Below are 26869 nucleotides of genomic sequence, written 5' to 3'. Positions count from 1 at the left end.
TCCGACCGTGTGTACAAGGGCTAAGAGCGGTTAGGATGTGGAATTCTCTTCCAGATGAAATGGTTTCAGCAGGGAGCAGCGATAATTTAAAAACACAATTAAATATGCACCTGAACGACCACAACATACAGGGATATACAATTTTATACTGACAAAATCACACACATAGGTTGGACTTGATGGACTTGTGTCTTTTTTCAACCTCGCCTACTATGTAACTATGTAACTACAATATCAAAGACTAAAGAAAGGAAGCCCATCAAGTTCTGGAAAAACCTGGTGAACGCTAGTTTGCCCCTCTATAAGGCCACCTACTCGAGCAGGGGATGTCCACAAAAATTTGAGAAGGTGTGGACCTGCTGGTTAGATGATAACACTACGGCAACTGATGTAGTACAGTAAATAACCCATAGTTTAACATTATGGCTACAGTTTGATAGTAGATTGACCCAAATACTCCTATGTCACATTATCCTGTCATTATAACAATGAGTACAGAATCTCCTGAGCTAACCTCTCCCCACATTGGGGTATAGATAGATAAGGTTATGTTTGTGTTGGTCTGCCCTGTTGCGGTCTGTTGCTGCCTCAGAGGCAGACTGTTTGTTATGTGGTGTGTCCTTCTGTGGCCTGTAGCCGCATCAGAATATTTCCCCTTGTTTGGGTAATGTTTGGCCCCTGGGTGGGCAAGTTTGTATGCCAATGAAAAACTCAATAAAAAAGATTTTACAAAAAAAAAAAAGAAAGGAAGCCCAGAAATGTTAACTCTAAAACAGAAGTTATTGAAGGTAGGACACAAAACTCTTGTATGTAGGTGTAAAATATGTTAAATTTGCAGCAAATTTGCAGCAAAGTAACATTAACTGCTGGGGGGGGGGGGGGGGGCTAAGCCTGGTGTATCAAGCCAACATCACATATTCATACATTTTTGGGGGGAGTTTCTGTGTTGATAGGTATTTTTTTTTCTCCCATATTAGAATGGAATTTAGTTGTTCAATGCATTTACGGCAGGTAGGGATTGTTGGGAAAACCAGTACTTTGCTATTAATTTCCGGGGAAGGTACAGAGGCCAGGTAAGAGCTATATAAACAGCGGGCATATACAGTTCTTCATCCAGTGTCTCAAGGAGACATATCCGTGGATAAAATGGGACTTGTACTGTATAGGTCTGGTCAATAACAGTAATCATATCCTTCCAATATCTTAATAGTTTAGAACGCTTCCATAACTGTATGTGAGGAGGCTACCTACACACATGCTAACTGAAAGGACAGTCTTGCTGGCTGAGAGGAGAAGTGGAACTACAATTGTATCATACTTACTTTCTCATGCAGAAATGCCATATTATATTCAGAATGTGTTTGTGTTTTCCTGCTGTTTTGTGAAATCCTGTTGAGGCCGTAGCTTTTCTCTAAATTGTCTCCAGCAGCCATCTTTTAGAAGCCTCTTGTTCTGATTGGTACCAAGTTGTCTCGAGATTTTGTCCACCATTTTCTGTTAGCTTCCATATAAAAGAGAACCCAGCCACCACTTTGAGAGATGTGTGTGGAATGAATGAAGGAAAGCTACAGTGCCTTGCAAAAGTATTCACCCCCCTTGGCATTTTTCATGTTTTGTTGCCTCACAACCTGGAATTAACATGGATTGTTTGAGGATTTGCATCATTTAATTTACAGAACATGCCCACAACTTTGAAGATTTTTTTTTTTTTTTTATTGTGAAGCAAACAAATAGGACAAAATAACAGAAAAAGGCAATTTGCATAACTATTCTCCCCTCTAAGGTCAATATTTTGTAGAGCCACCTTTTGCGGCTATCACAGCTCCAAGTTGCTTTGGATAAGTCTCTATGAACATCTAACCACTGGGATTTTTTCCCATTCCTCCTTGCAAAACTGCTCCAGCTCCTTCAAGTTGGATGGTTTGCGCTTGTGAAGAGCAATCTAAGTCTGACCACAGATTTTCTATTGAATTGAGGTCTAGGCTTTGACTAGGCCATTGCAACACATTTACATGTTTCCCCTTAAACCACTCAACTGTTTCTTTTGCAGTGTGTTTGGGGTCATTATCCTGCTGGAAGGTAAACCTCTGTCCTAGCCTCAAATCACACACAGAGTGGTACAGGTTTTGCTCAAGAATATCCCTGTATTTAGCACCATCCATCTTTCCCTCAACTCCGGCCAGTTTCCCAGTCCCGACTGTTGAAAAAAATCCCCACAGCATGATGCTGTCACCACCATGTTTCACTGTGGGGTTGGTGTTCTTTGGGTGATGTGATGTGTTAGGTTTGCACCAGACATAGAGTTTTATTTTATAGCCAAAAGTTCAATGTCATGGTTATGCAGTAAACTTTCTCTGTCAGCTTACCTCTCCTCATGTGACTAAAAGGCCAGCCACTCGCACCTGGCTGTTTTATAGCCTCTCCTCTAAGCATGGTTCCACCCCAGGCCCTATCAGGGAACCCTATATTAGCCTGTGCACTGCAAGCCAGCGGTGCTGATCAACCTTTGTGTATTCATTGTGTGTTTGGCTTCCTGTTTCCTGCTTGCCGTGTGCTCTTCGTTTGTCTTTGTTACCGACCTTTGCGTGTTCTCGACTATTCCTGTCTGCTCCTGACCTTTTGTGTGTGTCCCCGACTATCCCTGTTTGCCTGTGACTCTGAACCTTTGTCGTGTACTCTGTTGTTCCTGTCTGCTAGTTGCCCTGACCTCTGCCTTATCCTTTTACCATCCTTGTTGTTCCAGCTTGCTGCTTCATTCTCCTGTAGTCTACTGTGAGCGTGAGCTGTGAGACCCTAGGGGCCGCGACCTGCAGCCAGACAGCAGCGCAGTTCATCCTCACCACTATAGGCTCTGGTGAACACCTGCTGGCTCTTAGACTCCACGCCCTGGGGAATCTATGTTCTAGCTCCCACTGGGATCTGTGTTAGTGATCCAGTGGACCTGCTTCCTGAACCTCCCTGGGTACTATCCACAGCAGTCAGTCCTAGGGTCCACTATCTTAGTGGTGTACGTCCGATTCCTACGGAGTGCATTTCAATTTTAGCCTCATCAGACCAGGGCACCTTCCTCCATACATTTTGGGAGTCTCCCACATGCCTTTTCACAAACTAAAAACGTACCATTTTGTTTTTTGCTGAAAGTAGTGGCTTTCTTCTGGCCACTCTCCCTAAAGCCCAACTCTGTGGAGCGTATGGCTTATTGTTGTCCCATGTACAGATATCCAGTCTCTGCTGTGGAATTCTGCAGCTCCTCCAGGGTTACCTTAGGTCTCTGTGCTGCCTCTCTGATTAATGCCCTCCTTATCTGGTCCATGTGTTTTGGTGTGCAGCCGTCTCTTGGCAGGTTTGCTGTTGTGCCATGTTCTTTCCATTTGGTTATGATAGATTTTATGGTGCTCCTAGGGATCATCAAAATTTTGATTTTTTTTTAGAACATAACCCTGACTTAGTGGTGCCTCTTGCTTAGGTGTTGCAACCTCTGGGGCCTTTCAAAAAGGTGTGTGTATGTAATGACAGATCATGTGCCATTTAGATTGCACACAGGTGGAAATCATTTCATTATGTGACTTCTGAAGGCAATTGGTTACACCAGAGCTTTTTATGGGCTTTTCTGAAAAATAGTTTTATGTATATATTTTTCTAATTTTACTTCTCCAACTTAGACTATTGTGTTCTGATCCATCACATATAATTCCAATTAAAAATAAATAATAAGCCAAGGGGGTGAATACTTTTGCAAGGCACTGTATACTGCCTGTGAGGGAAAGTTAGGCCTTATTCAGGGAGAGTGTTCCAGCCTGTAGGGACAGAACAGGGTTCCTCAGGAGTCCTGCCTAACAGCGATGCTGCTATGCTTGTGATAGAAGCTCATCTAAGACAGTGTATTTTCCTGGTAAATCATCTCTGCTGCATCTGTGGAACCTGCTTATGGGCAGCAGCCTATGGCAAGTAAACAAAATGTGCCTTGTATACCACTGATGTGCCTGAATAGAGGAATAATAACTACAGTGCCAGTTTACTGAGCTGCATTCTGTATATTTGGTGAATGGACTGTGAATCTGTGCCTTATATGCCAACAAGAGAGCCATTTACTCCTCTTTTGTAAATATAATTTTCCACTCTTGCTTATCTGGCAATTAAAGTTACTTAATTTACAATACAATGCAGTGTTTTTCCCTCTATAATACAGCCACGCTAATTCCCCACTTACATGTGTAGCAGGTTCCCATCTTCAGTGTTACATGTGGGAACAATTGTAAACGGGCAGCAATTTTAAGTGGCCCACAGAGTGGACTCAACTTCAACCTACCTACAATGTCAAAGGGCCTGCAGGATTCTAGTATAGGGGAGCAGAGTTTGAATGTTGCCCAAAGCTCTAATTTATCTATAAATGTGCTTGTGTACACCCCAATGATGCATTATGGAAATTCTTAATGAACATTTTTACTTTATCCAATATGAAATAAATATGTATTTATCAGCAAAGTGTTATTATCCAAAACTAAATGGTAAGGATGTTATGGCTGCTCGATTTCTGAGATCTATGTGGAGTTTAAACATATCCAGCCATAGGACAGGTGCTGGTTGTTGATTTTGTCCTGGAGGAAAGAGAGCAAACATTTTCCTATATACTGTATAAACACACTGTACTGTCTGCAGAGTACGCCAAAGCAGGACTATAATTGACCATAAGAAGCAGTTCTTACCATGTACAGCTGCTTCTTAGAGAGATGTCTGTCCTCAATAGTGATGGCCGAACGGTTCACCCGGCGGTCGTTTCGCGGCGAATTTTGGCTGTTCGCGGTCTGCCCGTTCGGCGGACTATTGGCGCTGTTCGCCTGGCGGACTTCCGTGTTTACTGTGTAAAAGAACTTTGACCTATGATGACACATCCATCATGGGGTACAGGGCAGCCAATTGAGACATTACAGCACATGGACACTTGGACATTCCCCCTAACTTATAAATACACCCGATCCGGCGGCCATTTCACATTCTTTTGTATGTCACTATAGGGAGAGGTTGCTGTGTGGAGCAGGGAGAGATTGCAGTGACCCGAATCGCTAGCTATTTGGTACACAAAAGTTATTTTCAGGACTGGTATAGGTGTTAGGTGTATATAGGTTTGCTGTGCTACTGATTGTTGCAGCAGCCTGAGTGTCTTTTGTCAGTTTAGAGAAAGGGACAGGACGGTGTGTCTGCTGTAGGGACAGTCAGTTTAGTTATTAGCTGTTACTATCAGGTCCACAAAAGTGCTATTCCAGTTATTGTTCCAGTAGCCTCTGTTTTGTCAGTTTATATAGGGACAGGCAGGAAGCAGTGTGTGAGGCAGTGAGGGTCAGTTTAATCAGTAGCTGTTACTATATTAGGTCCACAAAGGTTCTTTTCAGGACTGGTATCAGTGGTATGGTAATAGGCTTGTACACGTATAATATTCTTTCTACAAATATAGAAAGAATATTATACTTGGCTGCTGCCCTTCTGCTGCAGTCTGCTAATCATTCACAACCTACTTGTTCCACAAAGGTCCTTATAAGGACTGGTAATAACCTGGTGTAGGGTGCTGTAGTACATAGGGTTGAGTGAGGTACAGTCTGCTAATCAGTCACAACCTACTTGTTCCACAAAGGTCCTTATAAGGACTGGTAAGGTATAGGGTACTACAGTACATAGGGTTGAGTGAGGTACAGTCTGCCATTCTATAAGGACTGGTATAGGTCCACAATACATAGGGTTGAGGTGCACTACTGCTGACCGCTGCCCTATACTGCAGCAGTCCTTCATCGGTATAGGGACTGATCTACAGTCTGCTAATCAGTCACACACAACCTACTTGTTCCACAAAGGTCCTTATAAGGACAGGTAAGGCATAGGGTACTACAGTACATAGGGTTGAGTGAGGTACAGTCTGCTATTCTATAAGGACTGGTATAGGTCCACAATACATAGGGTTGAGGTGCACTACTGCTGACCGCTGCCCTATACTGCAGCAGTCCTTCATCGGTATAGGGACTGAGAGTTTTGTCACAGGGTCATTTAAAAAATTACAGGCAGAGGAAGAGGCAGGCCCTTCTGCAGGGGTGGTAGGGGTAGGGCAGGAGCAACAGGCTTGAGCCAAAGTGGGAAGTTGCAGAAGGTGCGTTCAATTACTTTAAAGGACGCACCAGACTTGGTTGAGTGGCTCACTCAGCCTTACTCTTCTGCACCCTCCTCATCTTCTCGATCTGCACCCTCTTCTTCACTCTCTGCTATGTGCACCCCCAAAGACACTACCGCCAACAACACCACCACCACCACATACCTTTCGCTTGAGTCACAGGAATTATTTTCCGATCCATATTAAGACATTTCTGATGCGCAGCCACTCTTGGTATTGGATCAGGAAGAGGAGGTAGCAACAACCGCTACTCAGCAGTCTGACGACAGTACCCAGATCAGCCCAAGGAGGAGGTTGGTCCCCGGTGTTGCTGCCTACTCCGAGATCTCTACTTATAGTGGTGGGGAAGGTGACGTCGATGATGACGTGTCTAGTGATGTCACGTGGGTGCCCACAAGAGAGGAAGAGGAGGGGAGTTCAGAGGGAGATATGGACCAGCAGATAGGGAGGAGAAGCAGGAATAACTTACATTACACAGGAGGGACAAAGCAGACTGCAAATGTATCAGGAGCGAGTCATCGACCATGTACGGTCACATCTGGCGCTCCCAGGACACCGACACATGGCTCCGCAGTGTGGAATTTTTTTAACGTGTCCGCTGCTGACAATAGCGTTGCCATCTGCAATCTTTGCAGTCAACACATTAGTCGCGGTAAGCCCAACACTCACCTAGGGACGACCGCCTTAAGAAGGCACATGAGCAGCCATCACCGAGCCCAGTGGGAGCAACGGAACACACAAAGCCACACTCCAGGCTCTCACCGTCCAGCCTCGTCTTATACGTTTCCTTCTCCTCTCTCCTCACAATTGTCCTCCACTCCACCTTCCATCACGCCAAGCTCACGTTTTTCTGCAAAAAGGCAGGCTTCCATGGGCCTAATGTTTGAGCGTAAAAAAATGATGACGCCGGATAACCCTCTTGCCCAACGGTTGACGGCTGGCTTGTCAGAACTCATAGCTCGCCAACTACTGCCATATAAACTGGTGGACTCGGAGGCTTTTCGCAAATTTGTGGCCATTGGAACACCACAATGGAAGGTCCCAGGAAGGAAGTATTTCTCACAGAAGGGCATCCCAGAGCTATATGGCCATGTTCAGGGGCAAGTGAATGTATCTCTGGCACACAGTGTCGGTGCCAAGATACATCTGACCACAGACACGTGGTCTAGCAAACACGGGCAGGGAAGGTATATCACTTTTACTGCCCACTGGGTGAACCTTCTGACGGCCGTCAAGCATGTAACTCGTGGCAACCGTGTAGATTTGGTTTTACCGCCACGGATTGCATGCAGGCCTGACTCTTCTCCTCCTCCTCCTCCTACTCCATCCTCCTCCCTCTCCTCCTCGGCTGACTCCTCCTTTTCCGCTGCTAGCGTCTCTTCCGCTGTGCCGCCCAAGCTCCCCAGAACCTATTCGACATGCCAGGTGAGACGTTGCCATGCCGTGCTGCGTCTGTTGTGCCTGGAAGCCAAGAGCCACACTGGCCCGGCACTCCTTTCAGCTTTGCGTTCACAGGCAGATCAGTGGCTAACACCGCTCAATTTGACAGTTGGTAAAGTGGTGTGTGACAACAGTGCCAATCTGCTTAGCGCATTGAAACAGGGCAAAATCACGCACATGCCATGCATGGCACACGTCTTAAACTTGGTCGTTCAGCGATTCGTTGTCAAATACCCTGGGGTCCAGGACATCTTGCGGCAGGCAAGGAAAATCTCGGCCCATTTCAGAAGATCTTACACGGCCATGGCTCGCCTTGCTGACATTCAGCGGCGACACAATCTGCCGGTCAGACGTCTTATTTGCGATTGCCCGACGCGATGGAACTCAACCTTCTATATGCTTGATAGGCTGCTCCAGCAGAAACGTGCAGTTAACGTCTACCTGTATGAACTCTGCGGCAGAACAGGTTCTGGGGAGCTGGGGTTTTTTTCACTGCGCCAGTGGCTGCTCATGCGCGACGCATGCAGACTTCTGCGGCCATTTGAGGAGATCACCAAACTGGCCAGTCACAGCCATGGCGCCATCAGTGACATGGTACCTTATGCCTTCTTTATGGAGCGTGCATTGCGTCGTGTCATTGATCAAGCCGTGGAGGAGCAGGAGCGGGAAGATGAGGAAGTCGCAATGCTGGATGAATTCCCAGGGGGGGCTACTCTATCTGAGACAAGTCAACAACAGGAGTCTGAAGAGGAGTCAGAGGAGGATGGTGCCGGGGCGGATGAGGAGGAGCAAGAAGAGCATGCTTTAAACCTTTCTGGGATCCCTGTTGTGCGTGGATGGGGAGAGGAGAATGAAGAGGACGACATTATCCTGGATGATGAGCAGGAGCCAGGCCACCACACCGCTTCCACTTTAGTGCAAATGGGGGCCTTCATGCTCCAGTGTTTTAATAGGGACCCCCGTATAAAAAGCATAAGGATCAAGGACCAGTACTGGGTGGCAACGTACTTAGACCCCCGGTACAAACACAAAATGGCGGAAATGTTACCGCCGTCACAGAGGGCTGGCAGAATGGAGCACTTCCAGGCCTTGCTTCGAGAAATGCTGCATTCTGCTTTTGCATGCGCTGGCAGAGGAGCAATTCCCACTCCCAGAGAAGGAGTTGCGGGTACCAATCCAACAGCGCCTGCAAGAAGAGGCCGGTTTGAAGATGTGTTGGTGACTTCGGATATGAGGTCATTCTTTCAGCCGACCCATCGACAGGTGTCATCCGGATCCAGCATCAGGGAACGCCTAGACCGTCAGGTGTCCGACTACATCGGGTTAACGGCCGTTGTGGACGCTCTGAGGAGTGATGAACCCCTGAACTACTGGGTGGGCAGGCTTGACCTCTGGCCAGAGCTTGCCCAATTTGCAATCGAACTGTTGGCTTGCCCCTCATCCAGTGTCCTGTCTGAAAGGACGTTCAGCGCAGCAGGGGGGATCGTGACCGATAAGCGTACTCGCCTAGCTCACGACAGTATTAACTACCTCACATTTCTAAAAATGAGGCATGGATCTCGGAGGAATTCAACACATGTGACCAGTAGACCATGTATATGTCTATAAACTATTTTTTTAATCAAGCACAGAGACCTTCTTTCTTCATTTGGCTCACTTCCTTGTCCAAAAAAAGCACACCGTACTCTATGCCCGTACCCTCCTCTTTGAAGAGGTTGAGCGGTGTCATATTTCTACTGGGGTTGCTTATTATGAGGGGCTCCCACCATCCCTGTGCTGTGCTGACATCCTCCTGGGGCTGTACCTCTGCTATGCATATTATGAGGGGCTCCCACCATCCCTGTGCTGTGCTGACTTCCTCCTGTGGCTGCTTATTATGAGGGGCTCCCACCATCCCTGTGCTGTGCTGACTTCCTCCTGGGGCTGCTTATTATGAGGGGCTCCCACCATCCCTGTGCTATGCTGACATCCTCCTGGGGCTGCTTATTATGAGGGGCTCCCACCATCCCTGTGCTATGCTGAAATCCTCCTGGGGCTGCTTATTATGAGGGGCTCCCACCATCCCTGTGCTATGCTCATTATGAGGGGCTCCCACCATCCCTGTGCTATGCTCATTATGAGGGGCTCCCACCATCCCTGTGCTGTGCTGACTTTCTCCTGGGGCTGCTTATTATGAGGGGCTCCCACCATCCCTGTGCTGTGCTGACTTCCTCCTGGGGCTGCTTATTATGAGGGGCTCCCACCATCCCTGTGCTATGCTGACATCCTCCTGGGGCTGCTTATTATGAGGGGCTCCCACCATCCCTTTGCTATGCTGACATCCTCTAGGGGCTGCTTATTATGAGGGGCTCCCACCATCCCTGTGCTATGCTGTCATCCTCCTGGGGCTGCTTATTATGAGGGACTCACACCATCCCTGTGCTATGCTGACTTCCTCCTGGGGCTGCTTATTATGAGGGGCTCCCACCATCCCTGTGCTGTGCTGACTTCCTCCTTGGGCTGCTTATTATGAGGGGCTCCCACCATCCCTGTGCTATGCTGACATCCTCCTGGGGCTGCTTATTATGAGGGGCTCCCACCATCCCTGTGCTATGCTGACATCCTCTTGGGGTTGCTTATTATTAGGGGCTCCCACCATCCCTGCGCTATGCTCATTATGAGGGGCTCCCGCCATCCCTGTGCTATGCTCATTATGAGGGGCTCCCACCATCCCTGTGCTGTGCTGACTTCCTGCTGGGGCTGCTTATTATGAGGGGCTCCCACCATCCCTGTGCTGTGCTGACTTCCTCCTGGAGCTGCTTATTATGAGGGGCTCCCACCATCCCTGTGCTATGCTGACATCCTCCTGGGGCTGCTTATTATGAGGGGCTCCCACCATCACTGTGCTATGCTGACATCCTCCTGGGGCTGCTTATTATGAGGGGCTCCCACCATCCCTGTGCTATGCTGACATCCTCCTGGGGCTGCTTATTATGAGGGGCTCACACCATCCCTGTGCTATGCGGACTTCCTCCTGGGGCTGCTTACGGTGCAGGTGTCAGTGCTGTATATCACGGTGCTGATGTCAGTGCTCTCTATCACGGTGCTGATGTCAGTGCTCTCTATCACGGTGCTGTTGTCAGATGACTCTATCACGGTGCAGGTGTCATTGCTGTATGTCACGCTGCTGATGTCAGTGCTCTCTATCACGGTGCTGCTGTCAGTGCTGCATTTCATGGTGCTGGTGTTAGTGCTTTATGTCACGCTGCTGATGTCAGTGCTCTCTATCACGGTGCTGTTGTCAGATGACTCTATCACGGTGCAGGTGTCATTGCTGTATGTCACGCTGCTGATGTCAGTGCTCTCTATCACGGTGCTGCTGTCAGTGCTGTATTTCACGGTGCTGGTGTTAGTACTTTATGTCACGCTGCTGATGTCAGTGCTCTCTATCACGGTGCTGCTGTCAGTGCTGTATATCACGGTGCTGGTGTTAGTGCTTTATGTCCCGCTGCTGATGTCAGTGCTCTCTATCACGGTGCTGGTGTCAGATGACTCTATCACGGTGCAGGTGTCATTGCTGTATGTCACGCTGCTGGTGATCATCTCCTGCACCCTCTTCTTTGCCTACCCTGACCTTCCCTCTCCTCCATTGCCTTCATGCGCTCTACAGTCCTGAATTGTCACAACAATTTCCCATATAAAAAAAGAATGCTTGTAGTTGTCGATCCCAGATTCACCTCATACTTGTGTTATGCCATTGGCCATGTGGTGGGACTATGTTTGCACAGCTATTAATTATTTTGTGGCTGCAAATTTGACCTGTAGGTTTGCGAAGTTCGCCTCCTATTGAAGTCAATGGGGCCCGCCGCGAACGTTCCGGTTCGGGAACTATCGGCCGCTTTCGCGAAACGTCCCGTCGGAAGTTCGTCCATCACTAGTCCTCAATGTAATTATGCACCTCTGGGGTCAACAGCAACTTGCAACCCCCAAAGTCTGCCACAATTATACACATAAAAGGAATTACTCTAATTTCTATGCAGGGTGCTGTCACTCAGATGCAAATATTTACCATCATAAATAGAACTTTTGATAATTCAAAGTATTTGTTCTTGCACAGAAAATTACCCCTACGTTACTAGATTGCCACATGTAGTTCTTAAAGTACACCTATCACAAATGTGGATAATTCAAACTAAACGTGTGCTCAAGAAATGCATAAGCACTGGTTGACTTAAATGGAAACTGCATGTCAAAATGATCAATAGATCCAATAATATAAGCAGCTGAAATCATATATATCATTCCTGTAAAGGTTGAGTTTGGTCCCACCACTCCCACCTCCTGTATCTCTCTATAGGTCAATGAAGCTACCTATCACCAGTTGGGGGGGGATGTACTTTTAGAGGAAAAGTGAGATTTGTGGATAATTTAATCTACCTGTTTCTCTGGATCTACCAATGGTTTATACATAGTTATATCTAAAGGTAAATTTTGTCTATATATTTTATAATATTTTCAGTTTAAATTGCCCAGTCTTGTGGCAGGTTTACATTCAAGTAGACCTTAGTGCCTACTATATAATACTTTGCAGGATTACTATTATCCATAATCACCTTTACCTTAGTCCATGGGCTCTCAGCTCTTTACTGTTTTTCAGTTCATGCAGATCTTCCACATTGCGGAAAGGAGTAAATAAATTCTTACACTCTGGATGCACCTCAAAGAGCCTGAAATCACACAACCGTAATTTGTTAATCTTTTCTCTGCAAAAGCTAGCCCACGTTAGAGTGTATGACCTACTGTATAATCATGTTTTCCTGTACTTATACCATGGGCCTGTTTAATCAAGTATACTAGGAGCGCCTTATTGGGAGATATTATCACTTGTGAGAGTCCTGCTCGATTCACCAAAGAGAGAAATATTTAATATGTTAGAATTAGGGACGAGCCAAATTTACCTTGCTTTGGTTCAAACAGTACTGACATTTAGGTGCCAAATCCAAACATCATTGATTTAGGTTAGAAAACAGAGAATTAGAAGAGTGCACTTTGAGTATGGCCCATAAATCTGGTCCTAGACTCGGGAAACCACCTTCCCAGAATTCTATGTGCCCTTACTTCCCAGCCAGAGAGCTGGGAGTGAGGTGGGGGAACCTGTGCCTCCTACATTTACACCAAGCCAAAATCCTGGCCCAAGACAACAGTTATAGTAAATGCATACAATAAATTTAATTTAAAAAAATGATCAGATTGGTGCCAGTCACTCTTTTACATTCCTTACCATTTCTTGGCATCCATTTGAAGTCAGTATGTGAATGAAGTGTAGTATTACTTATTTTTCATACTTTCCAGTGTGAAAAAATAAAATAAAATATCAGCACGAAGTGATGAATCATGTAAAGAATAAATTATTATGTTTTTCAACATGGAACCAAATTCACTACAACCAAACACTGCACTAAAACTGCTTATACATTCCAATTTTAATAAAATATTATTGCATTTAAAAATATGTTGTATTGCATTGATTTATATTGCAAGTCTAGTGATTATTAACTGTCACAAAGAACATGGGACTGGTTTCATCAAGCAGCAATATCACTTATTGCATCCTAAACTTGGCATATCATACATCATACAGTATCCGATAACACCACATGATTTATAGAGGAAGGAAAATATCAGGCATTATTAAAGGTCAATTTTCCCATGCAATTTAAGGACTGACCCACTGAGCTATTTTACTAGGTGAAGGCCTGCTTTAAGAAGTTAAAATATTATTTTACTTTACAGCACTATATTACATGAGCACTGCTAAGCTTGTAAATATTTTCAAACATTGACTCACCAAGCTTTAGATTCTGTTTTAAAAAATTAGACCTGCTTTAAGTTGCAGTTGAAAAATGTCAGGGCTGGCTCAGCCCTTCCTTCTCTGGGCTGGCTGCTCAGCTGTTGGCTAATTGCCAGCTCTCATCTCTCTCCACAGTAGGGTTGCCACCTTTTCTTCAAGCCAAACCTGAACATTTTCACGGCGCATGGCAATTTTTTTGTAGTACACGCTATAGGATTTTAAAATACCTTAGGTTACCCAAAAAGAGTAGTAATGAAGTGTGCTACAGTGAACAATGGCTATAGCCAAACTGAATTAACAGTGGGGGGACTTAAAGCGGCATAATTAAATAAAACAAAAGCATTTAGTGTACCCATAAAAAATGATTTGATAAAAGAAATGTCAGTGAAAATAGCCTAGCTTAAAAGTGGACACTGTCAGCCAGTAGAGCAGAGGACGGTGTCAGTAGGGCAGAGGACAGTGTCAGCAGGACGGTGTCAGCAGGGCAGAGGACAGTGTCAGCAGGGCAGAGGACAGTGTCAGCAGGGCAGAGGACAGTGTCAGTAGAGTAAATGGTGTCAGTAGAGTAAATGGTGTCAGTAGGGCAGAGGACGGTGTTAGTAGGGCAGAGGACGGTGTCAGTAGGGCAGTGAACAGTGTCAGTAGGGCAGTGGACAGTGTCAGTAGGGCAGTGGACAGTGGCAGTAGGGCAGTGGACAGTGTCAGTAGGGCAGTGAACAGTGTCAGCAGAGTAAATGGTGTCAGAAGGGCAGTGGATGGTGTCAGAAGGGCCGTGGAAAGTAACAGATTATATATCAGACAGTGCCTGTGCCCCCCCAATAGAGACCTCCATTACAGCGAGACAAAAAAAACCTTACCTTCCAGGAGCCGCTGCAAAGATGTGTGTGTGTGAACCTGTTAGGGGGCGGACTCTGTAATACCATGCCTTCTCCTGCAAAAGCGTCCCTGGTTGCTAGGACACCAGTCTAGTGGCCCTCCATTCACTGTCTCTGGTGGCATCGGTGCTGGCGGCTGGGTGGGAGAAAGAGAGTGCACAGACAGTGCAGTGTGACCTGGCTGCAGGACATTAGCCCCGCTGGAGCAGGGGAAGAAGGGAGGAGGTGCGTGCTGTTTGGGGGTAGCTGACAGAGGAGCAGGGGGGGTAGCTGACAGAGGGGGGTAGCTGACAGAGGAGGGGGGCAAACAGAGAGGAGGGGGTGGACAGAGAGAAGGGGGGCTGAAAGAGAGGAGGGGGGCTGACAGAGAAGGAGGAGGGCTGACAGAGGAGGAGAGATGATAGAGAGGAGGGGAGCTCACAGGAGGGGGGCTGACAGAGAGGAGGGGGGCTGACAGAGAGGATGGGAGCTGACAGAGAGGATGGGAGCTGACAAAGAGGAGGGGAGCTGATGGAGGAGAGGGGAGCTGACAGAGGAGAGGGGAGCTGACAGAGGAGAGGGGAGCTGACAGAGGAGAGGGGACTGAAAGAGAGGAAGGGGACCGACAGAGGAGGGGGGCCGACAGAAGAGGGGGGCCGACAGAAGAGGGGAGCTGACAGAGAAGAGGAGGGCTGACAGAGAGGAGGGGGGCTGACAGAGAGGAGGGGAGCTCACAGGAGGGGGGCTGACAGAGAGGAGGGGGGCTGACAGAGAGGAGGGGGACTGACAGAGAGGAGGGGGGCTGACAGGAGGGGGGGAGCTCACAGGAGGGGGGGAGCTCACAGGAGGGGGGCTGACAGAGAGGAGGGGGGCTGACAGAGGAGAGGGGGGCTGACAGAGGAGAGGGGGGCTGACAGGGAGGAGGGGGGCTGACAGGGAGGAGGGGGGCTGACAGGGAGGAGGGGGGCTGACAGGGAGGAGGGGAGCTGACAGGGAGGAGGGGAGCTGACAGGGAGGAGGGGGGCTGACAGAGAGGAGGGGGGCTGACAGAGAGGAGGGGGGGCTGACAGAGAGGAGGGGGGCTGACAGAGGAGAGGGGGGGCTGACAGAGGGGGGTTGACAGAGGAGAGGGGACTGACAAAGGAGAGGGGACTGACAGAGGGGGACTGATGGAGGAGGGGGCTGACAGGGGGGCTGACAGAGGAGAGGGGACTGACAGAGGGGGGGCTGACAGAGGAGGGGGGCTGACAGAGGAGAGGGGACTGATGGGGGGGTTTACAGAGGAGAGGGGGCTGACAGAGGGTGGGGGCTGACAGAGGGTGGGGGCTGACAGAGGAGAGGGGGCTGACAGAGGAGAGGGGGCTGACAGAGGAGGGGGTTGACAGAGGAGAGGGGACTGACAGAGGAGGAACTGACAGAGGAGAGGGGACTGACAGAGGGGGGCTGACAGAGGAGAGGGGACTGACAGAAGAGGGGGGTTGACAGAGGAGAGGGGACTGACAGAAGAGGGGGGTTGACAGAGGAGGGGGCTGACAGAGGAGGAACTGACAGAGGAGGAACTGACAGAGGAGAGGGGACTGACAGAGGAGGAACTGACAGAGGAGAGGGGACTGACAGAGGGGGGCTGACAGAGGAGGAGGCTGACAGAGGGGGGGTTGACAGAGGGGGGGTTGACAGAGGAGAGGGGACTGACAGAAGAGGGGGGTTGACAGAGGAGGGGGCTGACAGAGGGGGGGTTGACAGAGAGGAGAGGGGACTGACAGAAGAAGGGGGTTTACATAGGAGAGGGGACTGACAGAGGGGGGCTGACAGAGGAGAAGGGTCTGATGGGGGGGTTTACAGACGAGAGGGGACTGGCAGAGGGGGGCTGACAGAGGAGGGGGCTGACAGAGGGGGGGTTGACAGAGGAGAGGGGACTGACAGAAGAAGGGGGTTTACAGAGGAGAGGAGACTGACAGAAGAGGGGGGTTTACAGAGGAGAGGGGACTGACAGAGGGGGGCTGACAGAGGACAAAGGACTGATGGGGGGGCTGACAGAGAAGGGGGCTGCCAGAGGAGAGGCGACTGATGGGGGGTTTACAGAGGAGGGGGGACTGACAGAGGAGAGGGGACTGACAGAAGAGGAGGGTTGACAGAGAAGGGGGCTGACAGAGGAGAGGGGACTGGGGACTGACAGAAGGGGGCTGACAGAGGAGGGGGGTTTACAGAGGAGAAGGGACTGACAGAGGAGGGGCTGAAAGAGGAGAGGGGACTGACAGAGGGGGGCTGACAGAGGAGGGGGCGACAGAGGAGAGGGGACTGGGGACTGACAGAAGGGGGCTGACAGAGGAGGGGGGTTTACAGAGGAGAAGGGACTGACGGGGGGGGGTTTACAGAGGAGAAGGGACTGACAGAAGGGGGGCTGACAGAGGAGAGGGGACTGACAGAGGAGGAACTGACAGAGGAGAGGGGACTGACAGAGGGGGGCTGACAGAGGGGGGGTTGACAGAGGAGAGGGGACTGACAGAAGAGGGGGGGTTTACAGAGGAGAGGGGACTGACAGAGGGGGGCTTAAGGAGGAGAAGGGACTGATGGGGGGGTTTACAGAGGAGAGGGGACTGACGGGGGGTCTGACAGAGGGGGGCTGACAAAGGAGAGGGGACTGATGGGGGGGTTTACAGAGGAGAGGGTTCTGACAGAGGAGGGGGCTGACAGAGGAGGGGGCTGACAGAGGAGGGGGCTGACAGAGGAGGAGGCTAACAGAGGAGGGGGCTGACCTCCATTACAGCGAGACAAAAAAAACCTTACCTTCCAGGAGCCGCTGCAAAGATGTGTGTGTGTGAACCTGTTAGGGGGCGGACTCTGTAATACCATGCCTTCTCCTGCAAAAGCGTCCCTGGTTGCTAGGACACCAGTCTAGTGGCCCTCCATTCACTGTCTCTGGTGGCATCGGTGCTGGCGGCTGGGTGGGAGAAAGAGAGTGCACAGACAGTGCAGTGTGACCTGGCTGCAGGACATTAGCCCCGCTGGAGCAGGGGAAGAAGGGAGGAGGTGCGTGCTGTTTGGGGGTAGCTGACAGAGGAGCAGGGGGGGTAGCTGACAGAGGGGGGTAGCTGACAGAGGAGGGGGGCAAACAGAGAGGAGGGGGTGGACAGAGAGAAGGGGGGCTGAAAGAGAGGAGGGGGGCTGACAGAGAAGGAGGAGGGCTGACAGAGGAGGAGAGATGATAGAGAGGAGGGGAGCTCACAGGAGGGGGGCTGACAGAGAGGAGGGGGGCTGACAGAGAGGATGGGAGCTGACAAAGAGGAGGGGAGCTGATGGAGGAGAGGGGAGCTGACAGAGGAGAGGGGAGCTGACAGAGGAGAGGGGAGCTGACAGAGGAGAGGGGAGCTGACAGAGGAGAGGGGACTGAAAGAGAGGAAGGGGACCGACAGAGGAGGGGGGCCGACAGAAGAGGGGGGCCGACAGAAGAGGGGAGCTGACAGAGAAGAGGAGGGCTGACAGAGAGGAGGGGGGCTGACAGAGAGGAGGGGAGCTCACAGGAGGGGGGCTGACAGAGAGGAGGGGGGCTGACAGAGAGGAGGGGGACTGACAGAGAGGAGGGGGGCTGACAGGAGGGGGGGAGCTCACAGGAGGGGGGCTGACAGAGAGGAGGGGGGCTGACAGAGGAGAGGGGGGCTGACAGAGGAGAGGGGGGCTGACAGGGAGGAGGGGGGCTGACAGGGAGGAGGGGAGCTGACAGGGAGGAGGGGAGGTTTACAGAGGAGGGGGGACTGACAGAGGAGAGGGGACTGACAGAAGAGGAGGGTTGACAGAGAAGGGGGCTGACAGAGGGGGGCTTACTGAGGAGAGGGGACTGACAGAGGAGGGGCTGAAAGAGGAGAGGGGACTGACAGAGGGGGGCTGACAGAGGAGGGGGCGACAGAGGAGAGGGGACTGGGGACTGACAGAAGGGGGCTGACAGAGGAGGGGGGTTTACAGAGGAGAAGGGACTGACGGGGGGGGGGGGGTTTACAGAGGAGAAGGGACTGACAGAAGGGGGGCTGACAGAGGAGAGGGGACTGACAGAGGAGGAACTGACAGAGGAGAGGGGACTGACAGAGGGGGGCTGACAGAGGGGGGGTTGACAGAGGAGAGGGGACTGACAGAAGAGGGGGGTTTACAGAGGAGAGGGGACTGACAGAGGGGGGCTTAAGGAGGAGAAGGGACTGATGGGGGGGTTTACAGAGGAGAGGGGACTGACGGGGGGTCTGACAGAGGGGGGCTGACAAAGGAGAGGGGACTGATGGGGGGGTTTACAGAGGAGAGGGTTCTGACAGAGGAGGGGGCTGACAGAGGAGGGGGCTGACAGAGGAGGAGGCTAACAGAGGAGGGGGCTGACAGAGGAGGGGGCTGACAGAGGAGGGGGCTGACAGAGGGGGGACTTACAGAGGAGAGGGGACTGACAGAGGAGTGGGGCTGACGGGGGGGCTGACAGAGGGGGGGCTGACAGAGGAGAGGGGACTGACGGGGGGGGGGGTTTGAAGAGGAGAGGGGTCTGACAGAGGAGGGGTCTGACAGAGGAGGGGTCTGACAGAGGAGGGGGCTGACAGAGGAGGGGGGGCTGACAGAAGAGGGGGGGCTGACAGAGGAGGGGGGGCTGACAGAGGAGGGGGCTGACAGAGGGGGGGGGCTGACACAGGGGGGGCTGACAGAGGGGGGGGCTGACAGAGGAGAGGGGACTGACAGGGGGGTCTGACAGAGGAGGGGTCTGACAGAGGAGGGGGCTGACAGAGGAGGGGGGGCTGACAGAGGAGGGGGGGCTGACAGAGGAGGGGGCTGACAGAGGGGGGGGCTGACACAGGGGGGGCTGACAGAGGGGGGGGCTGACAGAGGAGAGGGGACTGACAGGGGGGTCTGACAGAGGAGGGGGCTGACAGAGGGGGCTGACTGAGGAGAGGGGAGGGGACTGACAGAGGAGTGGGGCTGACAGGGGGGGGCTGACAAAGGGGGGACTGACAGAGGAGTGGGGCTGGCATGGTGCTGGGAGAAAAGAGCCACTGTGAGTTGCAGTGTTTAGGATTCATTAGCCTAGCGCTGAATTGACAGGGGCGAATGGAACGGGGGACTGACTCACCACTGTCGCCATTCACCATTGGCAGTGAGACTGGCAAAAATCATTAGCCTTGCTGGAGCAGGGGAAGGAGGGGGGCCCGGGGGAGCGCGCTGCTTGCGGGAGAGAGAGCGCATTCAGAGCAGGCTGCATTTGCCGATCGGCACAGCCACACTTTTGCTGGGGGAGAGATGCCTGAGGTGGGCGGAGGAGAACGCTCAGCACTGAAGCCACACAGGACAGGAGCCGTCAGGGGGGCAGGTGCTATTGTAGAGTGTACATCCAGTGACGGAGGTCGCGCTGCTGGAGGGATACAGGGTGGAGCGCAGCTACAGGAGTGGGGGGCTATGCTGTTGGTGGACTGGAGGTATGATAAACTCTCACCTCCCACACTGGCTGGAGCCTATGCTGCTGTGTCCGGGTTTCAAGAGCAGAGAAACCCGGGCACAGCTGTCAAAACCCGGACTGTCCGGGTCATTCCCGTACAGGTGGCAACCCTACTCCACAGTTACCCAGCTGTTCCTGATCCTGCTCGTCTGACCTGCCTACTTAAAGCTGTCCAGCTCACTTCATCTCTGGCTTCGCCTTGGTCACATCACAAGAAACCATCTCCTGCGTACCTGTTAAAGACTGGCTTTGCCGACATCCCTTCTGGCTCCTTTGCCTGCTTGCTGTTCCACTTGGATCCCTGACTTCTGGCCTGGATGATTACCCGATCTGGTTACTGGACTCTGCCTATGCTTTGACTACGCTTACTCCATTTACCTTTTTATTTTTTATTAATAAACAAGTGTGATTTAATTGTACTTCTGTCTCGGTCTGATTCATGGTTTCTGACAAAAGTAATATTGCACCGTACTTCAATTTTCCCACAATACAATTACTGCTTAAAGAGGAGTTCCGGCCTTTTTTTTTTTTTTTTAAGATAAAGGTACCCCTGGTATAGTCCCCGCTTGTTCATTTACCTTTAGATATCTACAAAACTGTCCTCTGTTCTGTTTTTGTGCAGCATTTAAAACTTTTTTCCTCTCTGTAAATCACGGCCATCTAGAGAGTGTGGGCATGTGAAGCCGCTGTGTCTTCTGGGATTCTGTGCATTCTGGCTACCCAGCATGCACCTCCCACTCTTGCACATGTGTAGTGGGATATCGGCTGGCTCCACTGCATGTAGGCTGGGTTTCCACAGTGATGGCAGCAATGCTTCCAGCCAGCGATACCCAGGATTGATGACACTCAACTCCCAGGAGCCATTGCAATGCCAGAAATGACATACCTTGCCGCGGCAAAGGGACACAGGAATAAAACAAATAAGGCATTAAAAAGAAAGGTAAATTCAAGGGAAAAAAATTAAACTGCCAACATGTTTTTAGCCTGCACAAAATATCTGCATGGGGCAAAGTTTGTAATGTGGGTGGAACATTTAACTTAAAAATAATTTCTTGTTTAAAAAAAAGTTAGTGGTTCCTCCTTCACCAGTGTAGCCAGGTGCTGGGCTATAGCAATATGGAGGAGACATTGCCTTTTATTTTTCAGTTCCTCCTACTGAGATACTGATGTTATGCTGTTCCATTCTCCTCCAGCCAGCAGGGGGGAGAACTAAAGCTAAGCAAGCCCATAAACTTCTCAGCAGATTGCTGAGAGTCTTGGGAGTTGTAGATTGAGAAGGCAGCCATATAATCGGACAAATAGATTACTTACACTACAGATCTCAATAGGTGCTGTGCAGTAGAAGGAATAGGGAGATGATTTTTTATTAAACGGCCTGCGAAAGTTCTTCCTCTTGGCATCAAAGGAATGAGAGAGAGAGCACCACTGCATATTTTCTGGCCAGCAGGAGACCATACCAGCAGAGATCCAAGCTTGAGACTGGGAATGAGGACACCCAGGGGGCAGCACCTGTACCACTGCCACAGGGAGGCTGGCACATCCACTCACCCTCTGCTTCCCACCGCTGATCACCGGAGAGATTTACCCATTGCTGATGCTGCTAGCTGGGGCAGAGCCACCATGTGTACCTTATCCATACTGCACTCTATGCTGCACTTATTCCTAGACTGCACCAATACTGCATTATATCAAACCTTTTCTGCATCTGATCCACACCTACCTTGCACTTGTGCTGAGATGATGCATGCAGATTAACTGGGACTGTTAAATGCACCGATACTCAGAAAGAGCACCAATGATAGCCAGCAAAAGAACATCTCAAAGGACTGCACGCACTTTAGTAATTATTCTGCAAGACCCCTTTGTTCCACTGCCCCTTCTGCTACCATCCTTTTGGACAGCATTTCTGCCATAAATGTGTTCTGGCAGTATAGTTCAAGCATTTGGCAGAATAAACTTTATTACTGCTCGCTGCTGCATTTAGGGCGGAATTGCTACTGTTTGTGCTGATTTGGAATGCCAAATGTGATCCTATGCCTCGTCCCTACTGTTAACTGCTTTGTATGCTAAATTGTGTTATTGCCACTGTAAATCTATTTTATGCTTGCCTAGTTACGAACAATATTGGGTGACAAAACATAAATTTTGTCTTTTCTACCTGATTTGGTGCCTGTTTTCTTTTATATAGCACTACTATTGGGTGCAAAGTATTATTTTTAGTGATTTCCTGTGATATTGTATGTTTGTTCAGTCTGATCTCTCCATGACAGGAGTGCACCAAGCATGAGGCTCCCTGCCACAATGATAACTTATTGAATGTCTTTCATCACTCAGCTGAAAGGGCAAGCCTTTCAAAGCATTAGGCTACATGGCTCAACTATTGTCCAGGACAGGGTGCAGACATGGTTAGGTTACTTTGTGGACAATTTACCCACCCGGGTGAACTTGTAAAGGGACCCTATGAACCATTTCTCCCTACCCTGCAGTGTAAATAATAAACATCTATACACCTGTTAAACAATACCTTATTACTTTTGATATAAAAGATATAACCAAACAGTGGTGGGTTACTTTGTTAATGCCAAGTCATCTTTTACAACAAAACCTCACTGTGGGTGCACAGGTTTGCTCCACTTCCATTTTCCAGCTTGGTGTGTGAGGAATAGGGATATTGTTTGGAGAAGAAATGTTTTTCTAGCATGGTGATTCTCTCTGAAATATATATTGTGGAATTGTACCCATCAATGTCAGCAAGAAACCTGGTGAGACACCCCACCCCCTATGGGGTTCCTTGTGCCCCTGTACGAGTCTTTTTTTTTTCCACAGCTGAGACTCCTTTATACCCTTTCTCAAAGCTTCTCCCCCAGTAATATAGGACTTTAAAGGTTGCAGCTGCATGGCAGTGGGCGATGGAAAACCGACCTGTGGGTATGCCAAGCCAGTAAATTTGTGGGGTAAGTCACTTCTTTTATATATTAAACAACTGTAAAAACATCACAGAATAAGCATTTTGGACAATGCATAAAAATAGTTTGAAGCGTATGTACTATTTGTGTTTAGTAACATTTGTTTCCAAATGCACTTAAACGATAGTCCTATTTGAACTCATTTAGTTATACATCTACAACCTGTGTATGTCTAAATAGATAACATTTGCGGACACACTTAGTTAAAATGTATTATTATACAGGATTTATATTGTATGTGTATAACTTAAATCATAAGCACCTCCATGCCAGTGGCGGCTGGTGAAGTTTTTGGATGGAGGGGCGCCAGACCCCGCCCATCATGACCCCGCCCATCATTTTGGCCCCTCCCACTTCTCATAAAACACGCCCCTTATGTAATCTGAAAAAAAAATTGGCGTGGGTTCCCCCCTCCGAGGGCATACCAGGCCCTTAGGTCTGGTATGGATTCCAAGGGGAACCCCCTACGCCGAAAAAACGGCGTGGGGGTCCCCCCAGATCCACACCAGACCCTTATCCGAGCACGCTACCCGGCCGGCCAGGAAAGGGGGTGGGGATGAGCGGACGCCCCCCCCCTCCTGAGCCGTACCAGGCCACGTGCCCTCAACATGGGGGGGTGCCTTGGGGGAGGGCGGCGTGCGGCCCCCCCACCCCAAAGCACCTTGTCCCCATGTTGATGAGGACAAGGGCCTCTTCCCGACAACCCTGCCCGTTGGTTGTCGGGGTCTGCGGGCGGGGGGCTTATCGGAATCCGGGAGCCCCCTTTAATAAGGGGGCCCCGGATACCGGCCCCCCACCCTATGTGAATGAGTATGGGGTACAATGTACCCCTACCCATTCACCTGTGAAAAAAAAGTACAAAAAAAACACAACACAGGGTTAAAATATTTTATTGCACAGCTCCAGGGGTCTTCCGTCTTCGGGGGTCTTCTCGCCGGACTCCTCCGCTATCTTCTTGTAGCTCTTTTGCTAGCGGAGGAGCCCGGCTTTCTTCCTCGCCGCCGGCCTCTTCTCCCGACTTCGGGGGTCTTGTCCCCCTCTTCGGTTCTTCTGCCGGGCCACCGCGCCTTCTTATAGCTCTTTTACAGGCGGTGGCCCGGTCTTCTGTCGCCGCCGCCGCCGCCGCCGCCGCCGCCGCCCGTTCTTCTTCTTCTTCTTCTCCTTCTTCTCCAGGAGATGTTGCCTCGACGATCTCCCTGGCCGGAATGCCAGGGATGCGCTGCGCTGCCACTTATATAGGGACAATGGGGCGGTGTCACATGGGTTGATGTCACATGGGTTGGTCACATGGGTTGATGTCACATGGCGACTGTGATATCAACCCATGTGACTAACCCATGTGACATCAACCCATGTGACACCGCCCCATTGTCCCTATATAAGTGGCAGCGCAGCGCATCCCTGGCATTCCGGCCAGGGAGATCGTCGAGGCAACATCTCCTGGAGAAGAAGGAGAAGAACGGGCGGCGGCGGCGGCGATAGAAGACCGGGCCACCGCCTGTAAAAGAGCTATAAGAAGGCGCGGGGGCCCGGCAGAAGAACCGAAGAGGGGGACAAGACCCCCGAAGTCGGAAGAAGAGGCCGGCGGCGAGGAAGAAAGCCGGGCTCCTCCGCTAGCAAAAGAGCTACAAGAAGATAGCGGAGGAGTCCGGCGAGAAGACCCCCGAAGACGGAAGACCCCCGGAGCTGTGCAATAAAATATTTTAACCCTGTGTTGTGTTTTTTTTTGTACTTTTTTTCACAGGTGAATGGGTAGGGGTACATTGTACCCCATACTCATTCACATAGGGTGGGGGGGCCGGTATCCGGGGCCCCCTTATTAAAGGGGGCTCCCGGATTCCGATAAGCCCCCCGCCCGCAGACCCCGACAACCAACGGCCAGGGTTGTCGGGAAGAGGCCCTTGTCCTCATCAACATGGGGACAAGGTGCTTTGGGGTGGGGGGGCCGCACGCCCCCCCTCCCCCAAGGCACCCCCCCATGTTGAGGGCACGCGGCCTGGTACGGCTCAGGAGGGGGGGGCCGCCCGCTCGTCCCCACCCCCTTTCCTGGCCGGCCGGGTAGCGTGCTCGGATAAGGGTCTGGTGTGGATCTGGGGGGACCCCCACGCCATTTTTTCGGCGTAGGGGGTTCCCCTTGGAATCCATACCAGACCTAAGGGCCTGGTATGCTCTCGGAGGGGGAACCCACGTCAAATTTTTTTTCCGAAATTTGGCGTGGAGTTCCCCCTTCAGAGCTCATTCTCTGATTGGCCACGGCAAAAGTCGCCTGGCCTGGGGAAACCTTTCTGGCTGTGAAAGCTTTTTGCATTCATTCAGCTAAATGCATGAACATTCTCAACAAAGTAGAAACTAGAAAGCCTTTATGCGGTGACTCACCTGTCTCACTGTCTGGCAGCTCCGCTCGGGCTAAGGAACGGAGCTGCCGACGTCACTTCCGGGTTTTGTGAAGCAGCCGAAAGCTGGAAGTGACTGCCTGTCTAAGAATGACAATGCTCCCGCCCGTAGAATCACAGTGATTTTACGGGCGGAAGCTAGTCGGCGTTCTGCAGTGCGCCGCAAGGCGGGTTTTTAACCCGCAAATGAAGCGCCATGGATGCAATCTTGTGATTGCATCGACGTGGCGCTTCTCATAGTGCACTGTGACCGGCGCCACAGTACACTATGTCAAATTGTTAAATGACATTTTTTTACACCTAGGGAGAGGGGGGGCGGCGCCCGGGCGCCCCCTATGGGCGGGCCGCCACTGCTCCATGCACAGGATTGCTGTACAATTTAGCATACATTTTATACATTGTAAAATCAGATTGCAATGTGGAATGCAATGCATATATTGCCTGTTTATGCTTTTTGGGTTTAATATTCTAAAAATGTGAGTGGAGTAAAGTAGAATTTAAGAGAAAAAAAAAAATGAGCCTTACCTGATAAAAATAACGACTCCAATCTTAGCAATGTCCTGCTGGATGAGCGTCCACGATTCAACAAGCAGTTGATGCTGGTGTGGAGACAGTTCTAGAGTGGGTACTGACTGTTCAGTTTCTGCATGGCCCACAGAAGGTCTTCTCAGTCCTGATATGATAGAACCCATCACTTCACCTATTAATGGAGATTCAGAAAGCAAGTTTGCATTCTGGAAAAGTGCACATTCTGAGTCCTCTTTGTACAGTCTCAGAGGGATTGGCAACAGACTGCCTTCTTTTGAGACTAAAGTCTTAAAATCTTGCAACTTTGCCACTGGTAATTGACACATACACAGTTTTAGTCTTCAGCTGATCTTAGAAGATACTTATCTGTTGTGCAAAAAGGAGGAGGTGGCAATTTGTGCCCACTATAGATACTCAGATGTTCTGTGCCTGTTTTGGCTGCAGGGAAGGAGGCGACGTGCTAATAAAACCCATTAATGAAAGAGATCTGAGCAAGACACCAAACGGTCACCCTGCAGAAAAAAGCTCCTCTTTGACAGCATCCATGCCATTCTGGGCTCTGTGATATACGTCACTTGCAATGCAAACAAAAGGAATCAATTAAAAAAACAAACACAAATACATTTCTAATGCTACTTAACAATATTCATATTTAAACTCATTAACCACTTGCTTACTGGGCACTTAAACCCCCCTCAGTCCCAGACCAATTTTCAGCTTTCAGTGCTCTCACATTTTGAATGACAATTACTCAGTCATGCAACACTGTAACCAAATGATTTTTTTGTCCTTTTCTTCATACCAATAGAGCTTTCTTTTGGTGGTATTTGATCACCTCTCGGTTTTTTATTTTCTGCGCTATAAATGAAAAAAGACCGAAAATTTTGAAAAAAAATGAATTTTTCTTCGTTTCTGTGACAAAATTTAGCAAATTACCAATTTTTCTTCATACATTTTGGCCACAATTTATACTACTACACATCTTTGGTAAAAATAACCCAAATTTTTGCATATTATATGATCTGTGTGAAATTTATAGAGTCTACAAGCTATGGTGCAAATCATAAAGATTTGCAAAAAAAGATCACATCTGATGTACTAAGGCCTATCTCCATTCTTGAGACCCTAACAAGCTGGGAAAGTACAAATGCCCCCCAAATGACCCCTTTTCGGAAAGTAGACATTCCAATGTATTTAGTAAGAGGCATGGTGAGTTATTTTAAGTTGTCATTTTTTCCCACAA

At 49.9% G+C, this 26869-nt stretch overlaps 1 protein-coding gene across 1 annotated transcript in view; it reads right to left on the bottom strand.

Moving 5' to 3' along the window:
* LOC143942125 (cytoglobin-1-like) overlaps positions 1-25906 on the bottom strand; it is a 58669-nt gene extending 32763 nt beyond the window's left edge. Inside the window, exons 1-2 of the mRNA XM_077463404.1 lie at positions 25624-25906; positions 12196-12303 (exon numbers count right to left, since the gene is read on the bottom strand). Of these exons, the coding sequence (XP_077319530.1) occupies positions 12196-12303; positions 25624-25790 (275 nt within the window). The 5' untranslated portion in view covers positions 25791-25906. The remainder of the gene's footprint in view (positions 1-12195; positions 12304-25623) is intronic.
* Between the last annotated feature and the right edge of the window lie 963 nt (positions 25907-26869).

This window comes from Lithobates pipiens, unplaced genomic scaffold (genome assembly GCF_037356315.1).
Source record: "Lithobates pipiens isolate NorthernLeopardFrog02 unplaced genomic scaffold, aLitPip1_a1.2 Scaffold_30, whole genome shotgun sequence".
NCBI classification, from domain to species: Eukaryota; Metazoa; Chordata; class Amphibia; order Anura; family Ranidae; genus Lithobates; species Lithobates pipiens.
This window is presented reverse-complemented; position numbering and strand designations above follow the sequence as displayed.